At 53.0% G+C, this 19,352-nt stretch overlaps 2 protein-coding genes across 2 annotated transcripts; both read right to left on the bottom strand.

Annotated features, from left to right (window-relative positions):
• Positions 1-2,016: 2,016 nt before the first annotated feature.
• Positions 2,017-3,180, bottom strand: Slurp1 (secreted LY6/PLAUR domain containing 1). Its single transcript, XM_059247055.1, has 3 exons — positions 3,123-3,180; positions 2,656-2,775; positions 2,017-2,171 (listed from the first exon to the last, which is right to left on the bottom strand). Exons 1-3 carry the CDS (start codon positions 3,178-3,180, stop codon positions 2,017-2,019), a joined length of 333 nt encoding a protein of 110 aa, XP_059103038.1.
• Positions 3,181-9,134: 5,954 nt separating this feature from the next.
• Lypd2 (LY6/PLAUR domain containing 2) lies at positions 9,135-11,095 on the bottom strand. Its single transcript, XM_059247192.1, has 3 exons — positions 11,038-11,095; positions 9,759-9,878; positions 9,135-9,340 (listed from the first exon to the last, which is right to left on the bottom strand). Exons 1-3 carry the CDS (start codon positions 11,093-11,095, stop codon positions 9,135-9,137), a joined length of 384 nt encoding a protein of 127 aa, XP_059103175.1.
• Between the last annotated feature and the right edge of the window lie 8,257 nt (positions 11,096-19,352).

Here is a 19,352-nt window from a genome sequence, read left to right as displayed (position 1 = left end):
GGGAGGGGCGGGGAGGTTGTGCAGTCAGCCAGTAGTGTGCAGCTGAGAAGACCTATCCCACACCTCTGCCTCCCCACCTCCCACCCTGAATCTGTAGGCATGTGGGTGGCTACTCATTGTCTTAATTTCAGGAGCTTTGGAGAGGGGTCGTGCCCTTTCAGGGCTTAGTGGAGTAGAGGGCAGGAGATGGGCAGAGAGTAAAGTAGGCCAAGGGCGATCTAGAGGTGAGGGTCCTTGGGAGGATGTATGGCTGGATCATAGCAGGTATCTGGAGCGCTGCCAGACGGTCCCACTGGGACTCCAGATAGGAAGCGGTAGGACCAACGGGGCTTCTATGTCTCTGCCACGGCTGGAGGGGCCTGGAGGTGGAGTTCCCTGCTTAATGACCTAGATGGCAGTCGTGCATCCGGCTGTGTTCATTGGTGGGTAGCTTCAAGGTCAACCATGAGGCAAGGGCTTTTGCAGTCCTCTGTTGTCACTGGGGACCCGGTAGCTGAGCCGAGCTTGTGGCTCAGCGAGCTGGTCCCTCGGGTGCTAAAGCCATAGCTCTCCTGCCTCCCCCCATGGACTCAAGACCAGGATTAGGTTTGGCTAGTTTCTCCCCTTCCTGCCAACTGCCTCTCTGAAGAGGGCTGAGGCAGTACCCCAGCTTCTCCACTAGGGGGTGACATCTGCCCAGTCTCCACAGTGAACCGATCGCCCTGGCTGGCCCCTTGCCTCCAAATCCGAAGCTCTGAAATTAAGCTACAGTGCAGGGGAATTGCCCCACTAGGGGAACTGCGTGTATGGAGTTGGCCCTAGGTTGGCAGCACAGAATGTTAGGGGGAAGAGGTGTTTCACACACCCCTCGGGTCCTGAGGGACCCTGTTGTTGTCCTGGTAATTCTCCCCTGCCCTTGCATTCTGTTGGACAGCCTGGTACCTTCTTCACAGTACCCAACCCAGCAGTCCCGGTTGCGGATGAGACTCCAGGACCATGCCCCCGCCCCGCCCCCGCCTCCCAGCTGGGAGAGTCCAGGAAGTGCTCAGGGATGCGGCATTAGTCCCTGGGGTCATTCAGGCTCCACAGTGGCCACATGCCTCACAGATGGCAGAGCACTGTGGAAGGGACAGCCAGAGGCAACACTGGTTTTGGGGAAGCAGCAGCCACAAGGTAAGGGCTCTTGGGTCCTAAGGAACTTGGGCTCCTGGCTGGGGAGGCAGCCCCTGAGTGTGCACTGCCCTCCATCCTGTGCCCCCAGGAGCAGTCCAGGCCACTGCCCCTGGAGTGCTCTGGGTCCAGCCTGGCATTGGGTCTGGAGATAAGTAAACATTGGCTGCAGAATTAATCCCCAGCTGTCTGAAGGTGTGGGCAGGCCATTCTAAGAGTGGGGTGGTGGGGATGACAGATTTGTGGAGATGGACACCCCAAAAAGACTAGGGTAGAGAGGCTGCTGATCTTCTGTCTACCTCCCTCCGTGCCCTCCTGTATCGTTCCTGGCAGATTTGGACAGACCACAAATTCCTGGAAGCAAATCCCAACCTCAAGCTTCCTTTCTGGGACAGGATGGTGTCCAGGGTGCAGGGGGAGATTATTAGGGGAGGGTTTCCTGGGCTGAGGAACCTGCCCTGAACCGACTGAGACGGGCTAGTGTGCAGAAAGAGTGACCCAGGAGACCTTTTTCCCTCTAAGATTATGTCTCTTCGTCTGAGACATAGAAAAACAACAACAAAACCCTTGCATGAGAATGAGTCAGGGAAAGCCTTGCATGAGAATGGGGGTCGGCCCGGAACATGCCAGAACATAGCCTGTCTTCCCTGCAGGCTTATCTTTGGCTTCCCAGTCCCCAGCAAGGACAGAAGTCCCCTCACCCTTGGCTTATTTTATTTTCCACAATTTGGGGGGGGGGGGGGACAGAGTGAGTGGCCTGAGGCCCAGCGAGCTCTGCTCACAGAGCCGTGCAGGCAGAGATGACTGCAGGAGGCACCAGGCCCTGCCGGGAGAGTAGCTAGAAGAGGACCGAGGCTCCCCGTGTGACTAGAGGCCGGTCACCAAGCCGGGAAAGCCTGAGTTGCAGAGATCACGGAAGCAGCAGAAGACAGGATGGGCAACCCCGATGCCGTCAGGGTCGGTGGCCACGCAGGAGCTGGAGCAGGAGCGGGTCACCATAGGACTGTGGTTGAAGGGGAACTCTGCAAGACGGGCAGACGTCAGAGCCCGAAGTCGCTATAGCGCCTGTCTCGCTCTGCAAACCCTTCCGGTATCACTCTGCCTTCTCTGACTCCTCCCGTAACGCGTAACCCGCATCCCAGATCCCCCCAAACCCCATCGGTGGCACGGCTATTCATATTAGCAGCAGCCTCTGTGGAGCATGCGCACTCCCAGGTCCTGAGTGGGGGCTCGAGCCCAGGTCACAGTAGCAAACCCTGACAGAGCCTGGGTTTAAGCCAACGGTTAACCTCTACCTATCTCCACTCCCCTTATTCCCATGCTATTATCTCAGCGCGGGTGCTTAAGGGGCCGTGCCTCTACATGCACGTACACACATGCACACATCATTCCTGCCCCTCTGCCTCCTAGGCTGAGCAGAACAATGGTAGATGAAAAGAAGCATGGGAGAAAGGTAAACCTGACCCCAGGTGGACCCCCCCAACCCTTGACTGAGCCCAGCCTTACCGGCTTCCACTGTCTCCAGTATGGTCTTACAGGCTGTGTCTTCCAGTTTGCACTGAGCAATATTCTTGCATGAGTTGATGGCCGTGGGCTGCTCACAGGTATAGCACCTGAAGGCCTCACCTGTCAAGGGTTGGGGGCGGACACAGTCTCACCACCTAGCTCCAGGGGCCCGTATTGGAGCCAGGTAGATGTGAATGAAAGTGGCCTCCTGAGATTCTTCAGGACCCAGATGGCTGACTGACAGACACCGTGTCCACCATCCAAATCTGTCTCCCTCCCTGGAGAACAGGCCATGGCCATGACTCCTGTCCCAGGGAAAAGTTGAGATCTAAGACCCAGGAGGCTCACCAGGGGTCCAGAGGATGCCTTGGTCATAAAGCCTCCCAGCACCTCTCTCTCATTAGGAGATGGGGTAAACTGAGGCCCACAGCAGAGTCCCCCTGCTGGTCTCACTCCCAGCCACTCACCATAGCCCATGCTCCATGCTGCTAAGAGCAGCAGCCACATGGCCCAGCGAGAGGCCATTCTTCAGTACTCAGGAGCTGGGAGCCCTGGCCGGTCTCATATTTGAGGATTTATACTCAGCCTCCGGCTTCGGCTCCTGGGTGTTGTCAGAACCAGAGTGACTCAGTAGGGCGGCACAGGGCTGGGGATGTGGGTGGTGGATGGGAGCCATCATCATTTACCACCCTGGGGTGGGGCCCCTCTATGGACTTCTTGGGAGCCCCTGTCTGGGAGACCCGGTCCTACATCTGCTGGCGGACCTCCAGGACTAGACACCCTGCCCTGCTGTTCTGGGACAACTCCAAATGAGGAAGCCTTTTAGAGCTTGGCTCAACTGGCCCTCTGATGAACCTCTTGCCTCAACTATGTCTGAGTGAATCCAGTAGGCCACATAGCCCCAGTTCTGAGGACCCCTGAGGCTTAGATGCAAGGCTGCCTTAGAGCTGCCTGATACAGGGAGCCTCACAGGAACTGTATCCCCCTCTGCCTAGGCAGTGCCCAAGACTGATATACTGTGTCCCCACAAAGTAGAGGCTGAGCCAGTGTGGAGAGGGGGGAGTGGCTGGTGAGGTGTAGGTGCTAGGAGGGTGGAGATAGATATGGGGCATTAGACTGACCACCACCACCAGACCCCTGACCATTAATGAATGGCTTGTAGACCAAGCTTGAGCTTCTTGGCTTTAGTTCTGGCAACAGGACTCCACCTACCCCCTAGCCTCCTGGCCTGACAGTCTCTCCTGACTTCCTATGACTTTTCCTGTGCTGGGCCTTTCACATGATGGGCACACTGGCTGTTTTCCCATGTCATAAGGACCATCTGGGCCTTCATCCTCTACAGCCCAACCCAGTTGAGGGCTCTTTGCTTTTTCTCTGTTCTCCAAGGTTCTAATGTGTGGCTATGTAGGTGGATGTGTGTGGGAAGGGAGGCAGATGAAGGAAGGGAAAAAGGGTGAAAAGACAGGTGGAAGGATGGATGGATGGAGGATGGGTGATGGATGGACAAGTAGATGGATAGATGCACAATGAATGAATGATTAACTTCATGGATGGATGGATGATGGATGGATGGATGATGGATGGATAGATGGATGGATAGATGATGGATGGATAGATGGATGGGTAGATGGATGGATGGATGGATGGATGGGTAGATGGATGGATGGACGGGTGGGTGGGTGGATGGATGGATGGGTGGAGGATGGGTGATGGATGGACAAGTAGATGGATAGATGCACAATGAATGAATGATTAACTTCATAGATGGATGGATGATGGATGGATGGATAATGGATGGATGGATAAATGGATGGGTGGGTGGATGGGTGGGTGGGTGGATGGATGGATGGATGAATGGATGGATGGATAATACTTGGCTAAAAATAAGTGATGATGGATGGATGAATGGATAATACTTGGCTAAAAATAAGTGATGATGGATGGATGGATGGGTAGATGGATGCATGGATATATGGATGGATGGGTGGGTGGGTGGATGGATGGATGGATGGATGGATGGATGGATAATACTTGGCTAAAAATAAGTGATGATAGATGGATGACTGCATAGGTAGGGTGGCAGCCTGCATGTGTGTCTCTGTCAGGGGTTGGTGACTGGGCCACCTGTTACAGGCTGTCAGAGCAGAGTTTTAGCCTGACCTTTTGATAGGATGGGAACCGAGAAGAAGCTCTGGGCCAGGGATGAGTTTTTCTTTTGGCTTTTCAGGTCTTTCTATGTGTGGCCTTGGGATGCTCCCCTTGTCCTTCCAGACCTTGGTTTCCTGTTTATGGGTTGCTAGGGCAGAAGTGACCTGGCTCTGTAGGGTGAGGCCATTGTACAAGGTTGACATGAAAGTAAAGAGAAGGTGTGGCTTACAGAGGGAGGGACTGCAGTTCCTACAAGTTAAATAGTGGGGCCACTCATCCCTGGGGCTCTGTCCACAGACCACACCTAGAGGTTGGGAGAGGAGCCAGGGAATGTCTGCTTCTGAAGCCTGGGAGACTGAGCCTAGATCTGGCCTGCTGGGTGACCCAGGCCTGCTCACCAGGCACTCTGGGTCACTCTGGCCTCCCCTTCTTTCGTCTGTAAACTGGGTGGATGAGCATCTACAGTACCATGCTCAGTAAAAGTGGGTCTTTATGGTCCCGTAAGGCCCTTTGAACCACAGTACAGGTGAACTTGGAGCCCAGGGCTGGGGAGAGAGTGTTGATGCTCAGTGCAGGCTTTTGTACTGCGGACAGGCCATGCTGACATGAGGTTGACCCAAGGTCACCTGAAGGGCCTACTTGTCCTGGCTTTGGAAAGGAGGGATGACCTCACCGGTCAGTGATGGCAGGGGAGGTGCTGGGTGGAGCAGCAGCCAGGAGAGGGCACACAGTGTTCTCGTGGGGGACCATGCCACTCCTCTAGCCGCCCTGCCCCCTCCCCCCAATTGGTAAGGTTGGGAAGGCAGCATTGTGTCTGGATAGACACTGCTGGGCAGGGCAGAATTTATGCCCTTGTTTGCCAGCTTCTTCGTGCCAGTCCACACCCTTGCCATTGGTCCCAGGTCTAGAACCTGGAGACCGGTTTTGAGCTCAGCACAAGATAGTGTGTGACTTGGAGGGCTAGTTCGCCCTTCGGAGCCTGGGACAGAACTGCTCCATGGACCTGAGTGCTGCAGATGCTGTGGTGTGGCCGTGGGCCAGTCATTCCTCCTCTCTGAGCCAGTCTAATCTTTACATTGGAGTGATGACGTCCTAGCCCTTGGGGTTGCTAGAATGCTGAAATGAGGGAATGTCTGTAAAACCTGCCCAGGCCAAGCAAGACTGCCTGCAGAAACAAACAGGGGCTCTGACAAGATCCCCCCAAATTATCTCTCTTGCACCTGCCCTGACAAGGACCCCTAGGTTCCTCTCCTGGTCTGTCCAGGCAATCCTCACCTTTTATGCAAGCTGGAACCATGGCCTCTTCCTGTTCCCTCCCATCCAGCTGGCTACCGTCCAGCCCTAGCCGTCTGCTGGATCACCCTGTCTGTTTCTGGGAGTCTGGCTCCTCCTCCTTCGCCCTATCCTCCTACCTTCCACTGAAAGGCGCTGGCTAAGATGCAAATCACTCCACTTACTACTCTTCTCAGAAACTTCCCCTGGGTTTCTACTGCCTTCGGGACAGAATGTTCCACCCTTGGTACTTGATGCTCGCCCTTCCTGCCTCCTGCTGGAATATCGGCCTTGCACGTGGAGGAACATTGTTTTCCATTGTTCAGAGTTCCTTCCTACTCCCAACCCAGACCTGGCCATGCTGACTGCTGAGAGCATTTTCTGGAGGAGGGAAGGAGGGATGGACAGGGGGTGACTGGATAGATGGATAATAGAATAGATAGATGATATGAGAGGATAGATGGATGAGTGGAAGATGAAGAAAATGGTAGGTAGATAGATGGAATGGTGGGTGGGTGGGTAAATGAATGAATGGTTGAAAAGACAGAGGATGGATAGGTAAATGGATGGGGGGATGGTGGACAGGTGATAGGTAAGATGGATGGGATGGGCAAGTAGATGAATAGATTAAAGGATGGGTAGCCACCCCGGCACAGTGGTACTTGGAAAGTGGAGGCAGGAGGGTCAAGAGTTCAAGGTCATCTTCAGCTACAAAATGAGTTTGAAATCATCCTGGTCTGCATGAAACCCTCTCTCAAGAAATGGATGGAGAGATGAAATGATGGATAGTTGAAAGGATGGAGAATGGATGGGTGTATGGATTAGAGGATGATGGATAGGTGATAGGAGAGATGGATGGAAGGATGTGTTGTGATTAAATGTATGGAGAGGTGGATAGACAAGATGATAAATGAATGGATGGAGTAAAGGATGGATAAATAGATGGGATGATAGGCAAGTGTGAAAATATAAGATGGGTGGAAATCAATGAATAATAGAACAGATGAATGGGAGAATGGATGAATGGATGGATGGGGTGGTAGACAGAGGGATAAAAGGGTGGATGGTGAGTGGTTTAGGGGTTTGTTGTTTCTTCCCAAGAGATCTAGGATAGCGCTGTCTATAGCCCAGCCTGGACCTTGGACTGGCCTCTCCCCAGGGTACAAATGGCCTGTCTCGTAGCTTTTGCAGAGCTCAGTTGTCACAGGCCTGGAAACCCCGGGATTGAAGGGCTCATCTACTTTCAGTCCTGCCCCTGCTCCCTGAAAGAAATCTGTCTCTGAGCGTATTGCTTGGGAGCTGAAATCTGGTTCTGTGTTCAGGGCAAGAGCAAGGCTGGGATGCAGAGAGGTGGTCTGTTTACTTCTGATTTCAAGGCCAGAGGTGTGTGTTGGGATGTGTGTGTGTTGGAGCTGCCAGGCTCCAGGAAAGGGTTAGAAGTTAACCTATCAACCAGCCCTGGATTGGAGTGGGCCGCTGAAGGCCCAAATCACTTTTCCCTTCTCTGCCTGGAGCTGAATCTTCTTCCAGCTAAAGTCAGAGGCCATCAGGCCAAACTCTGCCATATCTGCCTCCTGCTGCCTGATAAATTTCCTGGATTGCCACATTGGTCAGGCCCTTGGTCAGGATGGGGGCCTGTTGAAGCACCTCACTTCTGACCAGTGAACTAGAGAGGGGACCAGCTGACAGGCTCGGGTTTAGCTAGTCCAAAGACAGGGACAAGTCTCTGGAAGAGAGGCTCACAGCCAATGAGACTGAGGTCAAAGAATTTTCTGGGTTCCACATAACTGATACCTGGGGAAAAAAAACACAAACCGAAACCCCTCCGGGGCAATACACTGGGTCCTGATCCTGGTCACAGACAAAAATGATGTTAGTTTTAGACAGCTTCCTAATAAAACTATAAACTGGGACTTACTCTCTGGTCATGGACTGAGCCCTGCTCTCTGGTCATAAACTGAGCCCTGCTCTCTGGTCATAGCCAGCCCAGATCTCTCATCACAGATGAGCCTTGTCCTCAGTCTCTGTGGTGGTCTGTGGAGTGCCTGTACATTTGTAAAGGCTCATGTTAGACAAGAAAAGTCAGGTGAGAAAGTGTGCTGGGCTGACAGGACCATGCCCTCCTGTTGACAAAGTTAGAACTCAGAATCACACACCCAGATGTGGGTACCCAAGCTAGCAAAAGAACCGTAGGTTTTCGTTATCCACATTCCAGAAGTCTACCCCCCACCCCCGTTCTCCCTTCAGATAGAGAGCCATAACGCTTGGGATTGGTTTTCCCCCAAGACTTGCGAAGGGTCGCACTAGACGGTTGGGGCCCTGACCCCAGGAGCCGGCCCAGAAGTGAAAAGCTCCACAGGAGACAAGGATGGGGACCCCTGGGTCCCAGGGACAGGGAGGCCCCCCCCCATCTTCAGTATCCTCTTCTCCGCGTATGGGGTGTCCTCAGTGGCACTTGGTCATGGGACCCTAGCCTGGAACCAGAGGTTGTGACCAGGAGGAAGGGCCCTGGATCCAGGGTCAAGGATTGGGGTAACGATGGAAGCAAGATAATGCCACTCCATCTCAGCCTAGCTGAAGATGCCACCAGCTGAATGAAAGGCTGATTCCTCCAGAGGCCCAGAGCAGGGAAGGTAAGTGAGGCATGCTAGTGAGGGGCAGCAGAGACATCTGCATGTCAGGGAGGAGAGAGGTGGGTTCCAGCAGGAGAGGAGGCATCTTGGCAGTGAGCTTCTCTAGCTCAGCCTCTGCCCACCTATCAAGCTCCCCACAGGCCCTACGACCTAGAAGGCAGCAATCACCTGGTCTGCATGAGTGTCCCCTGGCTTGGGGACTGACTGTCCTTGCTTATGATTTTAAACTATAGGAGACAGGAGAGAATAACAGGGATAGAGATGGAGTCAGAGATGTAGCAAGGAGGCCCCTCTCCCTGCCCACAAGGCAGGTCGGTACCCAGAAAGGAGACTCAAGAGGCTGATGCAAGAGACCACTGTACTTCTTCAAGGCGTCAGGGAACTGGGCTGTCAGGGATAAGGGGGCAGAGCAAGATGGCCATGGCTTTACAGCAGGAGTTCCAAGAGAAAGATCAGGACCAGGGCAAGGACCAGGCCACCAGGACTGCCCAGGGTGGGGGCCCCATCCACGTTGCACAGATCAGAATTGCAGCAGGACACTGGCCGGGTTAGCCCAATGCCATCCACGTCTGAGGGCTCACACTTGCTGGCGCAGGACTTGGTCACCGTGGAGTCCCCCAAGAAAGGGAACACTGTAGGATGGGAAAAGTGTCAACCAGAAGGGTCATGCCCCAAGCCCAGGGGCCACCCGCTCTGGGGTCACCTACCCCACTGGCCTACATTCCTCTTTCACCAGGACCACTGCGTGACTATGACATACAAAGAATGCCGATGGCATCTTGCATTGGTCTGTAGGGTGATTTGCATGTAATCCAGAATGTAAAACCCAAACTGTAAGAGAGCCGGCCCTTCCCAGGGGCTTCTGCAAGTGCCTCCCATCACGAGGGGAGAAGGGGAGGAAGGCCTGATGGCTGGGACAGAAAGTCTTTTAGTGGAAATGGTGGGATGGTGGTATGGGCTGTGTGGAAGCCCAGCTGGCCGAGATCACTGGTCTAAAGGGGCTATGACACCGGACGGACCCCGGTTCTGTCCCACCCAGAACCTACTGACCAATCTCCCGGGAATAGAGCGTGGTCTTGCACATGGTTTCATTGATTCGGCAGATGGTGACGGTGACACAGTTGGACACGCTCACAGGATCCTGACAGGTATAGCACTGCAAGGCCAGGGCTGGGAGAGAGACGACGAGAGGACAGTGAACAGGCCTTGCTCCTCCAAAACCCCAGCAACCATCTGCGGGTAATGCCCAGCTCTGTCACGGAGGCTTAGTATAAGGAGACAAGAACACTAACCAGAGGCTAGCTGCCCCCTGACCAAGCTCAGGGATGACACCACAACCATTGAACTAGGGTCTTACAGAATGTGCCCCTGGAACAATGGGCTCAGCCCAGGGCCGGGCTAAGGACAGCTGGTTTGGAATGATCGTCAACACACACACACACACACACACACACACACACACACACACACACACACACACACACACCCACACACACACCACACCGAGACCACAGCCACAGGCCAGTTTCATGCAGACATTGTTAAGGCAGGTACTTTTCCACTTCCTCATCACCAACTGTCCTTCTGCTGAAGTGCTGCCTGTCCTGGGGTCAGGCAAGCAGGTCCTTGGAGCACTGGGGTGGAAGCTGCATCTAGGAGGTCACAGGTGCCCGCTTGGCACAGGTGTCCTCCCTGAGGGCAGGGGTGCAGGTGTAGAGCCTAGCTGAAAGGCACTGTGCTTCGCCTCGGCAGCATCCCAGCCCCAATCCCAGGAGCCCCCCTGATATGCTTGACTGTCTCCAACTGGTCCAAGCAATCCAGAGTCACAGGGAAGTCACCTCCCCTCTCCCCCAGTGACCTGGCAGGGCTTCTGTCTCTGGCCAACTCAAAATCTCTAGAAATGTATGGAACTATCTGGCTTAGGTCCACACCACAGAGACCCTAACTGGTTGAGTGCCAGTATCATGTAGGCACTGCGTGTTCTCTTGAACCCCGAGTCCAGTGTCACCCCATCTCTGGACGTTTCTGGGTCGCCTTCCCCCCCCCCCCCCGCTACATCTCCGTTGTACCCAGAGTCCTAGGCAATTTGCCCCAGTGTCACAGTTCTCCCCTCTCCCCCAGCTCAAAGGCTTTCCCTAGAAAACATGCTAACAGCTTGTAGCTCCCAGCTGGCACTTAGGACTTTGTTACTGCCTTCTGCCCATCTGGCCGGCCCCAGCTCTGCCCGCATCCCCTCTGAAACTCCCCTTCCCCCTCCCTGTGAGGTGCTGTCTCTGAGGACAGTCCCGGGAAGCACGAACCTGCCGCCCCCATAGTCCCCCATGCTCACCAAGCTCCCCGCAGGTGGCCAATACCAGTGCCAACAGCACCATCCAGGTCCCCTGCATAGTCCCAGTGCTCACTCTGGCCTGCCAGGTGGGGATGCTGGAATGCCTACAGTGGTGTGGTGGTCTGACCGGTTGGCGAAGCAGATTAGAAGGGGGATCAGATTTCTGGAGGGCCTGCCCCGCCTCCTTACCAACACCCCATTCTCCAGGGCACTCCTCAGGCTCCTTCCTGACCATACCCAGTCCCCCTCAGACTGTTCTTTCAGCTCCACCACTCAAAGCTGCCTCCTTGGTCCTGGGGCTGCTTTCCTCCCCCCACGGGGGCCCTTCCGCACCACTCCTGCAAACTCCTAGCCAAGGGAATCTTCCAGATTCCTCCCTCTGGGACAGGTCAGGAGTCTCCAGGCTGCACAGAATGGGACGGTGGGGCTTGGGCTCTCCTGCCCACTCTCAGCTTTCTTAAAGACCCTTTGCCTCGTGACCAGCTACTGTCCGCAGAGCAGAGCAATGGCCTGTCAGTTCTGGGCCAGAATCTTTCCAAGGTGATCTTGTGCCCTCCCAGCTCCTCTGAAGTAGTCAAGTGGGAAGGTGGGGTGTGCTGAATTGCCACTGACAACCAGTCCAGAGTTTACTCAAAGGCCTAAGGGACAAAGACAGACCTTGCTTGATCCACAGGAAGGTTTCTGAAGGGAGGGTGAGATGGGGAGGGCCCAGGGTTGCTTTGGGGACCACTACCCCATGTTTCCTGGAGGGCCATCCACTCTGGGCTTGTCTGTAGACCTTGATCTCAAATGGCCCATGGGTTGGTCTTGGGCAGGACTTCTCTAGGCCCATTTCCCTCCCTCCACTTCCCTCCCCTGAAAGTCAAGGGGTTGGAGCAGTGGTTCTCAATCTGTGGCTAGCGACCCCTATCTCCAAAAAATGTACATTACAATTCATAATAATAGCAAAATTACAGTTATGAAGTAGCAACAGAAGTAATTTTATGGTCGGGCTCACCACAACATGAGGAACTGTATTAAAGGGTCAGAGCATTAGGAAGGTTGAGAACCACTGGGTTGGAGGGAAGGAAGTTTTCTCTCTGTCTCTCTCTGTCTCTGTCTCTGTCTCTGTCTCTGTCTCTGTCTCTCTCTCTCTCTGTCTCTCTGTCTCTCCTTCTCTCTCCCTCTCCTCTCTCTTGTCTGTCTGTCTGTCTGTGTGGTGTCCTTGCCCCAGACAGGAGGCTGTGACAGGGATCCCCATGACCTGGCACCACCCGCTGCTCCCCGATTCCCCGTAGGCATCTCCCTAGAGTACCCTATCTCGATTGAGAAGTGTAGGGGTGGGGGCGCAGCTGCCAGATTCTTTGCTAGTGGTCAAGACCACACTGTTGCTGGGCCCCCCAGGAGGCTTTGTGGGGGCGGGGGCATCCAAACCTCACTCCTGTCCCGGCTCTGCTCCTGCTGCCCCACAGCAAGGGCTGTCTATTCTTGCCTCTCCCCTGCCCATTCAGTTAAAGAGATCTTTGTGAATCTCTTCTATGGTCCTTTTAGGGTCCCAGGGTTTTCCTGCCAAGCAGCTCCACTGGGGTCTGGCTTCACCCTGCAGTGGAGATTCTCATTTGCCTAGGCACCGGACCAACCACTGTGTTTTCCAGGGCTTTCCTAGCCTAGAATGAGTCAGAGACTCAGCCTACCAACTGTATTTTTCCTCTTGACAGTTCTGGAGGGACAGAGTACTAATTAATTTTAGTGTGGATAAAGCAACAAGGTTCTCAGAAGCTAATTGACTGAGACAAGGTCACCTAGCAAGCCAGGCAGCATCCCAAGCCTGTCTGATTTTGCAAATCATTCACCACGCGTGGCCATGACCACACGGCAGCGGGCACAGATGGGCTGAAGTTGACTGGATAAGAAAGCCCACTCTACACTCAGTTGAACCCAGTCCCTTCATCACACCCAGCTCAGCTCAGCTCCTTCCTGTCCTCAGGCCCAGGGGCCCCACCTCTGCCTTACCCCCTGGAATATACCTGGCCCCTAAGCGTCACTGCTTCTAGAGTTTCCACCCACTGCACTGGGAGACCCAGGCTGTACCTGGGAAGCTTCCATCATGGGGCAGGGAGGAATGTAACCCAGCCAGGGTCTGGGCTGGCTCTGTCTGGGAGGCCTCTGTTCTGAGAGGCCCACACCCTTCACTTCTCAGTTCCAGGAAACTTTGGATCGGAGCTTAATGCGTGACTAGGATCAAGGCTCCGAGTGTAACCTGATCAAGACTCAGAGTATAAAGGGATCAGGGCTTAGAGCCTGTGGCCAGGGTCAGGGATCAGAATATGATTGGAGTAAAAACTCATAGTATGACCAGGGTCAGGATCAGGGCTCAGTGTGTGGCCATGGTCAGGGCTCAAAGTGTGAACAAGATCAGGTCTCAGAGTGTAACCAGGAATAAGGCCTGGAGATTAGGATCAGGGGTTAGTATATAACCAGGATCAGTTCAGAGTATGGCTAGGGGCAGGCCTTATGTATGTCTGGGCTTCAGGCTCAAAGGGTGACCACGGAGGACCTCCACAACACTGCTACTGTGCTAGGACATTGTGGGTTCTCTTCTGGGGCTACTGACATTGAGAATCAGGCTGGAGCTGTGATTCAGTCAGATCCCACCTTTCTGCCCCTTTCATACTGCTCTACTGGGACTCTGCAGTAGAGACTCTTTCCAGACCTTGTCCAGTCCACCTCCCTCTGGCCGCAGCACTAAGGAAATGCACTGGTGTGAGGGATGGGAAGAAGCCCTTGAGCAGGGACTCTGCACTGATCCCTGCCTCTGCCTCTCAAGGTAATGGAGATCAGCAGCAGAGACTTGGCTCCGGATGTCTGGGAAAGGGAGCACTGGTTACCACTTGAAGCCCAGGAGAAGCTATGGAGGGAGGTCTGTCTAGGCAGATGCTCTCTTAAGTTCAAGAAAGCCCTGCCTCTGCCTTCCCTGTCCTCACTGAATGTTGTGGCTCCTTCCTTCACCCTCTCACACCGTCTCTGAGAGAACATCCATATACCCCGTAAGTACCTCTGCTTTGTGCACTGGTGCCCTGGCCTCACCAGGAGAGCAGGTCATGCTGGGGCAATTTGTAATCCTGTACCCCACCCACAGCCACTCAAGGTTATGCTGGCCATGCTCGCCCTCAACCCAGAATGTTCCATTGAGGGAAAAATACCCACATGTCTTCCTCCCTAGCTAGCCATGGGCCCTCCCCCTGCAGCCAGGCTCTGCTGACTCCAGGAAAGCCAAAGGGCTCTAGCTCTTCTGTCCCCCATAAAGGGGAATCCAGGAGAGCAGACGAGTGGTTCTTTTTTGTTGTTGTCATTGTTCTGTTTTGTTTTTAAAGACTGGGTTTCTCTGTGTAGCCCTGGCTGTGCTGGAACTCACTCTGTAGACCAGGCTGGCCGTGACCTTGGAGGTCGGCCTGCCTCTGTCTCCTGAGTGCCCAGCCAGATGAGTGGCTCTTAAAATTCCCACACTGAAAAGAAAGTGAGCTCACTAACAGGACCCAGGGTGGCTCTGGAAAGAGGCCACTGTGCCCTGTTCCTCCAGAGTCTTTCTAGAAGGATGCTGGTGTGCATGAGCCCCTGTGCTCCAGCTTCTGGACCCGTGAGTGTTAGATATTCACAGTTTCATCCTGAAAGGGGGCAGTAGACATCTTTTCCATACCTACCCTTTCCACCCACCAGCTAGAGGGAACTAGAACCACCACAGACTCACTGTCCCCGAAATCAGAAACCACCTTAGTCCTCACTACCATAGAGCAGCCTGTCCAGGAGGTGTACAGGAAGGTAAACACAGCAGTACTTGTGGTTTAACTCAAGCCCTTCCCAAAGGACCTATGGAGTCCTCAGAAGAAAGCATTAAAGGGCACCCCATATTCAGACATCTGGTCTCAGGCTCCCAAAACTGCACTTCAGCCTACTATCCAGCCCCTCTCCTGAAAGTCTGCCCCGAAGCCTCTGATTTTGCAAAGCAGTCACTGCACATGGCCATGGCCACACAGCAGTGGTCACAGGTGCACTGAATTTAGTTCACACAGGTGTCTACAGACGCGGCATCCGGCAAACTTCAGGAATACCTCAGAGTCTGCTCATTTTCCTCCAAGGAGCAGCACCGGAGGCCACCCCTCCCACAGGCCTCACCCACGGCATCTTTCATCGAGTGCTCTTTAGTGCCTGTGTCACAGCCTCGATAATAAGGGTGATGAGGCTCTCTCCTGTCACCCCTACCTCAGCACTCCTCTTTTCCTGGCTTCCCTGTGCATGTCCTCTGAGCATTTCCTGTGGCACTGCCCTGTGGGCACACGTGGAGGGTGGCGTGCTTCTTGGCATGTGAGACAAATATTTCCTTCCTGGTCTTCTGCCTTTCAAGTTTGCTAACAGGCCCCTCTCCCAAGTCTCCCTACGGAACCCAGGGTGGCCTGAACCTTCAATCCCAGGCTCCCAAGTACTAGGAAGCTTCCACGTGTATGATTTTACAGATTCTTTTATCGTAACTTATGACTCTCCATTTAGATTTTGCATAGTGTTTATCTTTTTGTTTTCTTTTTTTGTTTTGTTTTGTTTTTGTTTGTTTGCTTGTTTTAGTTTTTCGAGACAGGGTTTCTTTTTTCTTTTTTAACGTTTCATTTTATTTTCAATTATGTGCATGTGTGTGTCCAGAGGAGGGTACTGGATCCCTTGGAGGTGGAGTGACGGGTGGGTGTGAGCCACCTCATGTGGGTGCTGGGAACCAAACCTGGGTCCTCAGCAAAAGCAGCAATCACTACTAACCGCTGAACCATCTCTTTTAGCCCACTATCCAGGCTCGTATGGGCACAGACTTGTTTGTGTTTACATGTTGTATAAATGTGTTTACATCCTGCATGTCCCGTGTGTGTTTTCCTGTCTTCCTTCATTCCCATTGCCTGTATTCACTCCTGTTACATGAGATTTCAGTGTTCCTGTTATTTTCTACATGCTATTTTCCATGCCGTGACTAGACTGTAACGATCAGTCCTACTGTGGACAGATGCAACTTCCAGTTCAAATCTATTGTGAATAGTGCTATTTTGGATAGACTGGCATGTGAGACAGGGTTTCTTTGTGTATCCCTGGCTGTCCTGGAAGTCACTCGGTAGACCAGGCTGGCCTGGAACTCAGGGATCCACCTGCCTCTGCCTCTGGAGTGCTGGGATTAAAGGTGTGTGTCATCACTGCCTGGCTATCTTTTTCTTTTAAATTTTCGGCGGCTTTATTGAGTATACCTCACATACCTGGCAGCTCACACATTTCAAAGTGTACCAATTGCCGAGTATGGTGATACCCACCTGCAAATCCCTGCATTTGGGTGGCTGAGAAATAATTACCATAGGTTCAAGGCCAGCCTGGGATACATAGTGACATGCTGGAGAGAGAGAGAGTTGGGGGAGATCCCACTACTGAGCTCAATAGTTTTGGCATAGCCACAGATAGCTGCAAATGCCACTAGTTAGGTTGACACGTTCCCTTATCTCAGAAAGGAAGCCTGTGCTCCTAGCTGTTGAACCATCCCTCCATTCCTGCAGCATTGTGAAAGATACTCTTGGTGTTCAGCCAAGTTTCCTGGCACGCAGCTCCTTAAACCTCTTGGAAACCCTGTAGCAATAAGAGTGTCTTTTATAAATTGATGAATGACCAGCGGAGGGAGGCCCCTCGGTAGTTCCAGGATGGGACTGATCACCTAAGAGATACCTGCGCAAATTAGAGGGTGGAGACTTTTATCCCCACCCCAAGTCTCTTTTGGAGACAGGAGAGGGTTTGGAAGTTGTGCTGATCACCCGTGGCCAATGATGTCATCGATCATGCCCACATAATGAAACCTCCATAAAACCCCGAAGGCACAGGACTCTCAGCCTCTGGGTTGCTTAACATGGGAGATTCTGGGCTTCTTGGGAAAAATATTGAGAAAGTCCTGGAGAGGCATGGAGGCTCTGATGTTCCTTAGTGGACCCCAGGAATTCAGGTGACACTTTTACCCATTTTTTTAAAATCAAGGCCATGACCAAAGATGCCAAAAACACCATATGGAAAGACACAGAGAATGAAGGATGTGAGATGGGCTGGCTGGCTGGCTGGCAAAGAGCCTGAAAGTTAATGATCCCAGGATGAGAACTTTCTTGTCAGACCTAGTAAAACTAGACAGAGGCAGGAAGTTGTGACGGGAAGGCTCCTGTCCTGTCTGGGACAATGATTGTCTCAAGAGCCCGCCAGTACTTGGCACACCCAGGACAAGACACAGATTTCGGTAACTGCCGCAATTCGGACAACATGCCTTGGCCATCACGGCAGACTCACCGCTGACCACAGTGGCCAAGCCCTTTCCCATGTTTCCCAGACCAGCAGCCGGCTACCCAAACAGCGTAGGCACACCTCTCCCGCTCTCCTTTCTCTCTGCCTCTGTCACTAGGACGTGTGTTCCCATCCTAGTGCTCTGTCATCCCCCAAATAAATACTACTCTTGGAGAATCTTTCTGATATTTAGAGTGACCAAAGAAATGTACAGGCATTTTGGTGATCAGAGATGCTGAATGGTACAGCAGAAGGAAATGCTTTGGAAGTCTCCTTCTGCCCTGTACACCTTCCTCCCTCATCTGTTTCCAGTCTGCCTTAAATCCCTGCCACCTCATGCAGAGTCCTAGAGGACGCAGTACTCTGTCGCGTTTTCAAGGGTCAACTCTAGAGGAGTGTGGGTCAGTTCCTCACCCCTAGATGTTGGTGACTAGGATTTTGTGGCCTGAAGGATGTCATATTGCATGTGTTCATTCACAGTGATGGGTTTGTGGGTTTCCACCCTGTGGATGCTGTGTGTGAATATAGCTCTGTTCTGAGCAATTGTGGGCCAGTTTCAGTGGACCTGTTTCTACTTCTGTGTGTAAGTCCAGGGGCACCCCTTCTGAGTCATACCATTACCTGGGTTTAATGATCCAGTTAATCATTTGTGAGCCTAGAGTCATGTTGGAGGCCTTTTCTCTTCTAAATGGGTAAGCATTTAAAGAATTTCTTTTCCATCACGCAGGAAGCTGGGCCAGCCTGGGCTACACAGTGAGATCAGTTCTCAAAACAAACAAAAGGTCTTTGTTTTTACTTTGAAGTTTCTGATTCAATTTAAATGTCTTCTGAACTGGTGAGAGAGGTCTGGATCCATCTCTTCTTGACTTTACACCTGGGTACCAGTAAGCTGCCAGCTGTTCTTTCTCTGGCCCTGAGCAACACCATTGCTCATTCAGGCATTTTTTGCGTTTTGGTTGATGCTGAGGTCCCAGCTTTCTGTCAGTCACTCTCTGTTTGGACACTGCCCTCCTCATGAGTGTTTTAGAAGTGTTGGTTTTCATGAGAACTTTGCCAAGCTGAGAATAGGCAAGTTGAGGTCAGGGCCTGCCTCTGTGTTTCCTGTCGGGTACCAACTGTGACTTGCCTTGTGCCTCCAAAACTGAGAGCCCAAAACTTATCTCTAGGCCTGGCTGGGAGCCAGTGGGTAAATATTTACCGAGTAGCTTCCACAAATTCTGGGTGTCTAACCCCTGTGTCCATACTAAAATGAGTGGTTATGCTCTCTGGGCAGCTCTATCTAACTGCCTCAGGGCACAGCTTTCCCACTGCAGATTTCTGACGGGTGCCTAGAGGCAGAGTTCCTATCCAGGGCCACACAGGGTTATGTAGTGGGTGGTTGTGCACCACCCCTAGTGTGGCTCGGATGGAGACCCTTAAGACATGGGATGCACATACGTGCGCCCCTCTTCTCTCTTGCTACCTCATGGTCTTGGATGCTGGTGCTGCGGATCAAGGCAGAGCTCTCCCGAGAACCGCGTTGGGCAATGCCCCACCCCTCCAGGATTCTGAGACCACCTCCTTTATTCTTGTTGTGAGTTAAACCCCAAATAAATTCCTTTGACTACCAAATAGACTCGGTGGAATTATCCCCTTAGGGTTGGATAGATGGGCAGCCTTCTGGGAGACAAAGGCAAGGCGAACCGGGCAAGGACATGGTAGGTAGGAAAGATAGAACAGGACGAGGTGCCAGAAACATAAGGCTGAGACGGTAGCAGAGTTCCCCAGGAACTACTGACAACAGAGGTAGATAGTCCCCAAAGGGCTGTGAGCACCATCCCCCTCTGTAGAGGTCTCCTCCTTCACCTGCTCAACTGTGGGTCTGTAGGAGGCTTCTGGAGTCTCATTCAGAGTAAAGGTGCTCATCAGCTCCAGGTCAGAGTTCCTTTCAGCCTTCAAGCCCAGGTTGGGGTGCTCCTCAAGTGTCCCAAACTCCAGATCAAGGGTATTCTCATCCC

This window comes from Peromyscus eremicus, chromosome 20, assembly GCF_949786415.1.
Source record: "Peromyscus eremicus chromosome 20, PerEre_H2_v1, whole genome shotgun sequence".
Classification (NCBI taxonomy): Eukaryota; Metazoa; Chordata; class Mammalia; order Rodentia; family Cricetidae; genus Peromyscus; species Peromyscus eremicus.
Note: the sequence above shows the minus strand (reverse complement) of the source record. Positions and strands in the feature narration are given on the sequence as shown.